The 11,404-nt window shown below is 37.2% G+C and overlaps 1 protein-coding gene across 1 annotated transcript in view; it reads left to right on the plus strand.

The window, feature by feature from the left end:
• Nucleotides 1–10,917, plus strand: part of LOC140234051 (acyl-protein thioesterase 1-like) — a 34,455-nt gene extending 23,538 nt beyond the window's left edge. The window contains exons 3-8 of the mRNA XM_072314132.1: nt 452–483; nt 1,708–1,773; nt 3,077–3,195; nt 4,747–4,919; nt 5,947–6,114; nt 7,766–10,917. Coding sequence (XP_072170233.1) covers nt 452–483; nt 1,708–1,773; nt 3,077–3,195; nt 4,747–4,919; nt 5,947–6,114; nt 7,766–7,810 — 603 coding nt within the window. The 3' untranslated portion in view covers nt 7,811–10,917. The remainder of the gene's footprint in view (nt 1–451; nt 484–1,707; nt 1,774–3,076; nt 3,196–4,746; nt 4,920–5,946; nt 6,115–7,765) is intronic.
• Nucleotides 10,918–11,404: the final 487 nt, after the last annotated feature.

Raw genomic sequence — 11,404 nt, forward strand, 5'->3', positions numbered from 1 at the left:
ATCCAATATACAATATACTGTATACAAGTATGACAGATGTACAGTTGTAGCACTGTGTTCCTTTGGCGTTTGCTCTGCCTAATCAATGCAGTTTATAGTACACACTTCAAAACCTTGTTTAATGAGGTCAGCCATAACAAGATCCACATACTCGTACTTGATATATTAAACACAGTAATTTTGCAGTTACCATTCCTTTTGTGTGTTTTTGCTTTTTGTCCCTGCAGTAACATTCAAACAAGAGACTCAGCATAAAATTTTAGTAGTCCCAAACAACTCATATTGAGGTTCCCCTGTATCAGTCAAGGTGCTAGGAAGAAAAGTATGAATATCTTGAAACCTATTCACTGGCTGATGATTTGTCTTTCTAATTGATGACTATTTGTTAATCCAAAGATGGCTAACAGCAGTACTTAACCATTCCTCAATGTGACCTTTTTGTATCTGACAGGTGATCTTTCTACATGGTTTAGGTGATCAGGGGTAAGTGACATTAATTATAGCTGCCGGGATTTTAAGTAGAGGACTGCAGACTTTCTTAAAAGTTAAAGTGATATTTAAATGATTCATTTTTATAATAAACTATAAATATATACATTGTAAACCACAGTGTTTACTTTGCCAATTGGCTCACACTTTTGAATACTTGCATCATAGCTGTTCAGAAAATACTTGTCAATGTATTTTATAGAGATTACATATCCCCTTATTGTATCGCTGTACCCTCCCTTATGAAGTGAGGTACATTGTACAGTACATTGCTATACCTTATTAGGCTTACATGTATGCTTTAAAGGTCCTGTTTACCTTTGGGAACAGTGATTAAAAAAACAACAACAAAAAAACTCATGATATGACATTTTGATTCGTATGTGCAGGTCTGTTGTACATATGTACCACAAAACATCCTATCATATGAGATTTTTGCAATAAAGCCTAAAATATAAGGAGATATCTGACTTTTCTCAATAAACTGTAACTGTAGATTGTTTAGTCTGGAAACATTTGTAGTATAACTATTGTTCACACTTTGTATATTCAACAATCCTTAACATCGATTTTACCGATTCAAATTTTTACAGTGATTGTTTCTATCCCTGACTCACATTTTAGAACTATTCTAAAAGCACTAATGCATGGTTTTTGTTTCGTCTGCAAATAGTAAATTATGCCTTTAAACTTACAACTGGGTCAAGTTTGGATGGATTGTACTTCATGTTGATGAAAAAGCCTTTAAATGGCAAGTCAAGTTTAGGTGCCAAGGCAGATAAATGCAGTCGATATGATTATTACCATGATAGGAAAACCCCGAGAGTAAAGGGTGCATTTGATGAAGGGCAACAACAAAATTTTTGCTTTGAGAGATCAGCATAATGTATCTATGGAAGATCATACTTTATACAGGGTATTGCTGGAGCAGAAATTCAGCAGTTTGTCTTTGAAGCATCAGTTCAGATGTTCAGTTTATTTCAATCATAAAAGAATGTGAAAATACAATGCATTGTTAAACATGGGTTAATCATTATTATCCGTTTGCATAAAACAATGTGAAACTACAATGCAAAGTAACATGGGTCAATCACTATAATCCATAAGAGTAAACATACCTATCACCCATTTCCCTTCTTTCTGATTTCCTGTTTTTTCCTTTCTTCTTCAACCTAATGCTAACATCTTTCTCTCCCTGTCTGATTTGTATCTCGATAGACATGGCTGGAAGGAGTTCTTTGAAATGATAAAACAGCCGCACATCAAATATATTTTCCCCCATGCGTGAGTACAACTCCAATGATTAGCTACCTTGATCGTCAGGAGTCAGATGTTATTGTTCAATATTATGCACTTAGGCTCTTAGATACCTTTGACGTCAGTGCCATAGTCATCAGTAAGTCTGCGCAACACGGTGCCCCCCAGAACCATAATTCAATTTCATACTGAAGAGGCTGACGGGTTTGTGCTTTTAATGTGATGGATGCCCCTTTATTGAAACTTCATTCATGACATTTTCCTGTGTAAAAGAGGCATCCACAGGTACAATGCAGTTCTATTTGTGTTTCATATCAACTTATGTAATCAAAGAAAATTATGAGATACTTTTGTATACTTTTATGTTGTTGTTTTTTTTTCCCAGTTAATACTTGGAAGGTGTATTTACATACAGTGCATAAATAGAAGTTTAGCTAGCCACGTTTTCTGTTTTTAATTTTGCGTCATTTACATGTAGCTGTATTTCATTTGATCTTGCTCACTGTCTAGTAAAGCTAATTGTAAAAAAAACAAACAAACAAACAAAAACAAAGAAAAGAAAGAAAGTGGAAAAAAAGGTATTTTCATGTGCACATACTGAATACCTGTACTTACTCCATAAGAGCTGATCCTTAAGTCTTGCAGATTCCTAATAGCCCTCATACACGTAGACTAATTATTTTTGGAGGATTTGACTGAGCATAGACAACCATATTCTCAATTTCTTGAAATAATGGTTGCAACAGTCAACTTATGTCACCTGCTGCCTTGATGCCCGATGCTGAATTATTATCACCTTTTGTGTTTTGGTAAAATAAATTCTCTAGACGAAGACGAGCACATCAAAACAAAACAAAGATGCTGCCATCCAGTGGTCAATACCTAATTTATGTCTGTTATATTACTATAAGACTATTAAACACATAACCTTGAAAAATCTGGTCACTAGATTAGCACGGTTTGGGGAAAAAGTCGGTTCTGAAGTTCAGATGCTGCCCAGTCTGCAGGTTTAATGGGCAATAGGCCATTATAGAGCATCATAGTAAATATCTTAATAAAGCCTGAAAGTGTACACATTTAAAATATTCTTGAATTTGGCATCTCATAGATTCTGTAGTCGAGATATGAAATATTTAAATCTATGCAATTTTGCAGTTTTATTAATCTTTTGTGCTGCACCTTGCAGTAATGACCTGGTGACCTGCCACATATGAGAATCACTGGGATGACAACATGTAAAAGTTAAGACCCATCCCAAGGATATGGCAATCCATGTTGCTCGGGCGTCTCTCTAAAAAATGAAAACATTTGTGGTCCTCTGCCTTTCCAGATCCATTATGCCAGTAACCCTGAATGCAGGAATGCAAATGCCGTCGTGGTTCGACATCTTCTCGCTCGGTGCTGGCGGCAAGGAGGACGACGCCGGGATCAAGAAGGCTTCTGACATGGGTAAGTTCCCAAGAAAACAAACAAGGCAGCCATATTGAAGATAGAATGACAATTTGGTTTCTACAACTACTGTTACAATGCTGTTTAACTTATAATTACAAGACATTGTATGTGCATGTAGCACAGTGTGCATCGGTTGTGTGCACCAATGTGAATGCACTCTTATGTAAGCAGTACCTTCCGCCATTGCAAATATTTTGTTTGCATACTATGTACAAGTACACCTTTTCACTAAACTAGGGTGTGTTCATTACTGCCTTATGTATTCCATGAGTATCTGGTTGAATAAGCATGTAAAACAAACAAACTAACAAGCAAACAGACAAAACTGGCAGTTTGAGGAGATATTGGTAGCTCAGCTCATTTGCCTGGTCAAGGAATATCATTTGAACGATGGGCCCCTGGCCGTCCATTTTGTCAATATACTGTATAAGCAGTTGTTTTCGCAAGGGTTTAATTTTTGCGAATTTCGTGAATCACAGTTTGATCGCGAATTAAACAACACATGAAAATGCACCATACACTAGGGTAACAATGCGTGTAAGATAGTGTTGGTGTCATTTCAGGAAAACAACATCTCGCAAAAATGTCTGTGACCTTATAATTCGCAAAAATATCTGTACGTGAAAATAACAGCTTAATGTTCAAAGGGAACCAAAACCCAAAGAGCAATGTGGATTGAGTGAAAGCAGCAATATTAGTAGAACACATCAGTGAAAGTTTGAGGAAAATTGAACAATTGATGCAAAAGTTATGAATTTTTAAAGTTTTTGTGTTGGAACCGCTGGATGAGGAGACTACTAGAGGTTATGACGTATGAGTGGACAACAATATAAAGAAAATATAAAGAAAATTCCACAAAAATTCACTTTTCTAGCATTATGAATGAGCACTTGACTAACCGCTTTTAGAAAGCAGGGGGAATAATTGCTACCCTTAACATATGTCAGTATCAAGTTGATGGAATGTGTAATTTTCATGAAAAATGAATTTTTGTGGAATTCCCTTTATATTTTCTTTATTTGGTTGTCCACTCATACGTCATATCCTCTAGTAGTCTCCTCATCCAGCGGTTCCAACACCAAAACTTTAAAAATTCATAACTTTTGCATCGATTGTCCAATTTTCCTCAAACTTTCACTAATGTGTTCTACTAATATTGCTGCTTTCACTCAATCCACATTGCTATTTGGATTTTGGTTCCCTGTCGGATGTATGACTGGTTTTTCCTCTTTTCCTTTCCAATTTGTCTGTCAACTGACTCTTTTCTGTAATTCCTTAAAGACAGCAACATGACACATAGTCTTGTCATTCTCCAGACTGTACCATACTAAACACAATGATAGTATAATGATATGGTCTTTTTTTTTTTACACAAGTTAGCCTGTTCAGTGTTGACACTGTTTTACCAGTAAATCTTGAGTTGATGTGCCCTAGTGCAGACGCAGTACAATATATGTATAGTCAAAATTTTACTCCACAGTACTGAAGGATGATGCACCAGTCTTGAGCTTAACTTTGTGTTACTATAATGGTATGTGTCTTTTGAAGTGAAGACCATGATTGAGGAGGAGGAGAAGGGAGGAATATCATCAGATCGCATCGTTATAGGAGGCTTCTCTCAAGGGGGCGCTGTTGCACTCTACACGGCCCTTACGGTAGACAAGGCACTGGCTGGAGTCGTCAGCTTGAGCGGATGGATGCCACTGCACAAAACTTTTAAGGTATGCTCCCATGCTTTTGTCTGAGGGTCTGCCTTTTGATGGTTTGTTTAAACACAAACACACACACAAAAAAAAAAAAAAACAAGCCTTTTTTCATAGCCAATGATATGGCATTTAGTGACCCTTGTCCTAAAAGAGATCATTTATATTAGAATTTTATGGCAGTGATGCATTGGATATAATTCTTCTTTTTTTTGTTGGCCAAAGGGAATTTGATGAACAATTTGATGAGCAATTTGACATGCAATACCAAAGCATACCCCATAACCCATGTAATCCCTATTATGTCAACATGGTCTTCTTGTTGAGGCACATTGCTACACATGGATGTGGTTGCTAATGCACAACTACAATATCGTTTGTTGGTCAAGTTTGAATGGATTACAGAACAATGATGAGTGAAGTCAAGTGCCTGAGCACATTAAGGGTAGATTAGTCTTGTTAAAGGTCATGTTTACCTTTGGGAGCAGTGATTTAAAAATGTTCAAGATATACTTACATGTACCTCATTTGATGCATATGTGTAGATCAGCTGTATCACAAAACATCCTACTATATAAACATTTCACAGTAAAGCCTAAAATATAAGGAGATGATTATTGCTATTTTTCTCAATAAACCATAACAACTTACTGTTGATGGTTTATTCTAGAAACAATTTTATTATAACTATTGTTCACATTATGTATATTTAGCAATACTTAACGTCGATTATACTTGTTCAAATTTTTACATTAACTCACATTTAGAACTATTTTGAAGCACTAATGCTGTGTTTCTGTTTCATCTGCAAATGGTATATTGTGCGTTTAATTGTGGCAGGTGTATAGATTGGAAAAAGAACTAACAATGAATGAAACCTACTCCAAGAACAGTCTTTTGCATTGCACTGAAAATGACATGCTGTGCCACCATGGGAAGAGACTTAGCAAAAGGCATTTCGATGTTCATAATACCTGCTTTTTGTTGCTCTGTATGTCAATCCATGGATTCCCGTCTCATCGGTCTCATCCATGTTTTTTCGCAGACGGACGGAGTGGTGAAAAAATCGTTACCCGTCCTGCAGTGCCACGGGACGGCAGACATGGTGGTCCCATTCACACTTGGGCAGATGACACAGGTCTTCCTACAGTCGCAACTGGACAACTTGGAGTTCAAGAAGTTTGACGGTCTTGGACATAGCTCTAGTGACCAGGTCAGCTCTGTTCCCAATGTGTGATACGGTGACACGACATTTGCTGCTGCGGCAATTGCTCCGGTCTTATTTCCTCAAAGGACTTAGGGTTAGGGTTGTGATAGGATTTTAGGTTTAGTTTGATGTTAGGATTAGGATTAGGGAGAGGGTTATATTTGTGGGTAGAAATTATCTTTGGCTTAGTGTGCAGATATTCTGTGGAACCACTTGTCGCAGGAACAAATGTCATGGAACCTCACGCAAGTGATGGAAGGTCACATGTCTGTTGGTGCGAGATTAGGGAGCTTTAGATTTGCGGCACTGACGTTTGAGGCGACGCTTGAGCTGGACGTTCGCTTCCCTGCGTCGTGTTGAAAATCAGCGTGATGAAAATCAGCGTGATTACACTGAGACGCAACCTATAAAAAATAAAATGGCACCCCCATATGATCGGTGTATGAAGTAGCTGTCTATGTTTTGAATTGAGCGGACGTTAAAATAGCCAAGAACGTGTAGTGAAAACTCAGGCACGCGAGCTATAAATAGATCGACTTTGATACGCGATTTGTGCATGCTCAGAATAGGGTTTTTTTTCCTCTGAACGTCCCCATCACGAAAATCTGAAGCTCCCTATTATAAAGCAACATGTGACAGATGAGGTACTCTGTTCAGTGAGGGGAAGCAGAGTTTAATGGAGTGACTCATCTTTCTCCGAGTGTGACATCTTGTTTCATTGCAGGGAGAAGAGTGTTTGCCATATATGTATGTCATGCAATGCCTTGGATTCAAATCATTGAATTCTTCCATTGAGTTATTTTTATTTCTACAAATTGCCTTTCATTGATGCAAACAGGCACAGAGTAATAGTGTTTTAGCAGTAGCTGTGATAAAACGTCTTGGGCATACATAACCGGGTTCAATTCAAGCCAACAATCATCCAATTATTGGACAGGCATCACATCCCCTTGACTACCAAAACTTTAACCTGACAGCCAGTGCTAGTTCCAAAAATTATAACATGCAGGAGGTACTGCATATTTATTCAAATTAATGAATTCTTATGCCTGCTCTTGACCACTGTACAATTGAATAATTTATAACATTCCTAACCATGTTTTTGAGATCTTGCTGAAAAATTATGGGTTAAACTGCTAAAAAATATTTGCTGGAACATTCGTCTTTATGTTATAATGAAAATTAATGTAACACTTTGTTTGAAGTATCTTACATGTTAGCAAATTTTTTGTCTGCAGACAATGATGCCCTTTATCATAATGTTACTAACTGACCTTATTATTAATATGAACTTGAAATTAAATTATGAAATATGAAAATTTGCTGAAATGTAATGCCGCAAATGGTGGAATTTCCAAATTCTACAACAACAACAAACAGAGGACTAGTGACAAAGAATTGTTTATTCCACATGGTCATACACTAGTATAAAGAATAGTTTATGGAATTTCAGATATATTGCAACACTAAAATACAGGAATGTGGTGTCCAGAACTTGATGAGTTGAATTGAAAACAGACATATTAACACCCTGTCGTACACAGTGCACACACACACACACACACACACACACACACACACACACTCACACACACTTTCCCTCTTTCCCTCAGTTTACATTGCAGTGTTTGTTGTTTCTGTCTCTTTCATGTTGTAGGAAATGAGCAAGGTTTCGGAATTCCTGCAGAAAGCGTTGCCTTAGTCTTCAGCCAACACGTGTGAACTCATCGGACAAAGCAGGTTCATTTTGACCAAACTCAGCATCGTCACTTATTATCGCAAGGAGTGATTGTTCAGAGACTACTGGAGGATTGACAAAGGGTGCGTTCGAGCGCTCAAAAGCGAACCAAAGCGAACTGCACCATGCTGCTCTATTTTTCGAGTGTTCGAAAGCTCTGTTGATAAAGCGTACCTGAAGAGTTATTCTTAGAAGGGAATCACATATTTTTTAGCAAGAAAGTCATTCACCTGGCACTCTTATGCTACTTACAGATGCCCTGAACAAAGAGAGTGAACTCTGTATTATGATATATGTGAGATGTTTTACGCGCATTCTTCACATGCGAACTTGTGTTATGCTTTTGGTACCCTCTTGAAGCACATTGGGAAGTGGTCCACTCTTGGCTCAGTTCGGTTTGGTACGGTACACTTTTGCAACGTTCGAGCACTCTTCTGGCTCGGGATCGTACAGGTTCGCTTCGCTTCGGAAGAGCGCTCGAACGCACCCTATGTCACACAGCAGAAGATATTTCCATGGTATGATGTGATTATAATGGTGATCCAGCAGCCCCAGAAAGGGGACATGCACAGTGCACGAACATTTTCTTTCTGTCCTATGATTTTATAAGATATCTCTCTCAGATTATTAAAAAGAAACACAAAACAAAACAGTGGATTAAGATAATGAGCAGCTGATGTATTTAGGCACAGTATTTAGACATGCACCTCAACATATACCGCATTGTAATTTTTCTGCTCTCCTTTTTTTTTCCCCCCTGGGATTGGGTGTTTGTGTAATGAGTTGCAGAGATGATATGCCTGAATGACTTTATTACATACTGTTACACAAATGCAAGCTCATCAACACTCTGACACACACACACGCGCGTACATTTTTTTTTCCCTCTTTCAGTATGGATATTACAAGAATACGCAAAACTTTTGGCACCAAAGTATGCTTGAATTAAGAAATGTTTGCATAAAATGAAAGTCTGATTTCAATGTTTTGCGGTTGTCTGTCTGTCCGTCCGTCCGTAAGTGATTTTGCGGACAGCATAACTTACGCACCTTACGAAGTATCGAAGTGAAACTTGGCATAATATGTATCTGTATGGGTGGACAAAGCTGTGCTTGTCACTTTATGGAAACTCAAGGTCAAAGGTCATAGGTCAAGATGTCACTATGAAAAGTTTTAGGCCATAGGGTCAAAGGTCAAGTGAGAGTGCTAGAATTTCACTTTATTTTTTTTTTCCTCCACATCTTGTAAATGGCTCAAAGTATCTTCTGGAAAGACAGTGCATGTACAGGTTTTGCCTGACAATAATTCTCTTGGGATGTTTTGCATCATGTGGTCAAAGGTCAAGTCACAACACTAGAATTACTCTTCTTGATGGTGAAGCTATACAATTTTCTCCACACAGAGTGTGATACGTACCTTAGAATGACTTTGTATACACTTATAGTGCACAGTGATTCTGTAGGGAACAATTTTTGCAATTGGATGTACGTAAGGTCAAGAGAAAATGCTGAAATTTCGCTTGGGAAGATTTGGGCAATTGGATCAAAGGTCAAGAGAAAATGTTGAATTTTCTTTATTTTTCTCCATATTTTGAAAATGCCTCAAAGTACATGTATTGTCATGAATATTGTTTTATGCAGATAGTGATTATTTGCCAATGAAATCATTGTCTCACATTGGAAAGATGTTCTGTATATTGAGCTATTGGAAGAATGATGCAAAATAGATTTTGATAGGCATAGCATTTGCCATAGGGACATTTCTAATAGTTAAATTCTGATTCAAATTATGTCCATGTAGTATTTTTATTTATGGGTCTTGTTTCCATTATATTGCAAGGAATTATTTTAAAATAGGCATTAATACTGGAGTCAAGTTTCACTTGTGACTTCAGTATTTAAAGAACCAAAGCATAATTTTTGTAGTCTAGGAATTGCAAACCTCATGTAAATCCGAATATTCATGTGTGTACTGTACAAATATTTCTAGTACAAGATCTCAAACAGGTGACCTTATGTGAGAGGTACTGGCAAAAACTTAATGAAATTACTGTGGATGATGGCATAATACCATGGTCCTGAAAGTATTTAAGAGACAAATTGTAGATGCAAATACTGAAAATTCTTCAGAATAATGTTCCTTTATATACTGTGTGTGCCCACTTCAGTCTAGAATTCACAAGGTATGTACAATTCTGTAGATAATACACAAGACTCATTGGTTACCTCTTAAAGCTGGTACTAAAAGCACTGGAGAGTGTGTTTTTTCTCTTTCGTTTTCCCATCATTTTTGCTGGGATTAGTTTGTTTTATGTCACCTCCTTGTTCTTCCATTTCTGTTCCTTTCATTTTCTCTGTTTAGTTGTGTCAAACCCCTGAAGGGGACTGAATATCCGGTGGTCCTATGGACAACGTTTCTTGTAAATATTATCGTGGGAAACACATTTTTATGACATCTATTTCCTTGTTGTGACCATCCACGTAGTGTGTGAATTTCAAAATAGATTTTACAAAACTGACTTGCTTTTTCTCAGCACGAGAAAAGCTTGTAGATTCAGAGCATGGAAATGACCTTTTTTCTGCAATATCAAAGAATTGTGTTGTAACCATGTGTACTTTACTTTTATTATATTTAGTGGCTGTGAGCATTGGGGTTATAGAATTTTAATGAATTTAAATACCCAGGGTAGGATAAAACTGTGTTCATAGATTATTGTTGGTGCATGTAACTTCAATACCTGACGTGACAGCAATTCTGTTATTCTTGTTTCCTCGTGAAACGTCTGATGAATGATGCGATTTTAGTATCACTCATTTTATTTTCTTATTTGATGGTCGTGCATCAATTATTCATTTGACTTCAAATCTCTATAAAATGCATTTTGTTCTTATTACTATTATAGGCACAGTACCTGTACAAGGAAACAACGGAGGGTGCAGATATGATATGTACTGTAATGTAAGCTACACATGTGTAGTCAGACATGGCTTTGTGACACGCTCAGGTGATAAGCCATGAAAAGTGAATTGAGAATAAAATGTACAGAAGAGACTAACTTATAGTCAGTTAAATTTGCCATACTTTTGTTATGTGCTTATTTCAAAGACTGCTTCATGCTAAACCTATATTATAGAGTCTGAGATCTCTTGCTCTCATTGGAGTACTGCAACAGTGTACTCCTGTTACAACAAACATGGCTATAACAAAATTCCGGTTACAACGAAGTAAAAATTCAGGCCGCAACATTATCGGCTCTATGTTTTATTATTGTTTATTTGTTCGGTTGGAACAAAATTTCGATGTAACGAAAGAAAACTGCCATTCCCGAGGGCTTCGCTTTAACGGGAGTCCACTGTAGCTGTGAAGATTTCTAGGCTCACTGGATGCAAGCAAACTGTGAATGAGTGTTGAGGCATGTAAATGATGTGTGAGTGTATCAGCTACATGTGTGATATGCACATTCATTAGTTCATTCATTTGCTCGCTCATCCGCTCAGTCGTTCATTTGTCCAGTCATTCGTTCGTTTGTTCATTCCTTCCGTTGATGCATTCATTCAT

The sequence above is a fragment of the Diadema setosum genome, chromosome 10 (assembly GCF_964275005.1).
Source record: "Diadema setosum chromosome 10, eeDiaSeto1, whole genome shotgun sequence".
Taxonomy (NCBI): domain Eukaryota; kingdom Metazoa; phylum Echinodermata; class Echinoidea; order Diadematoida; family Diadematidae; genus Diadema; species Diadema setosum.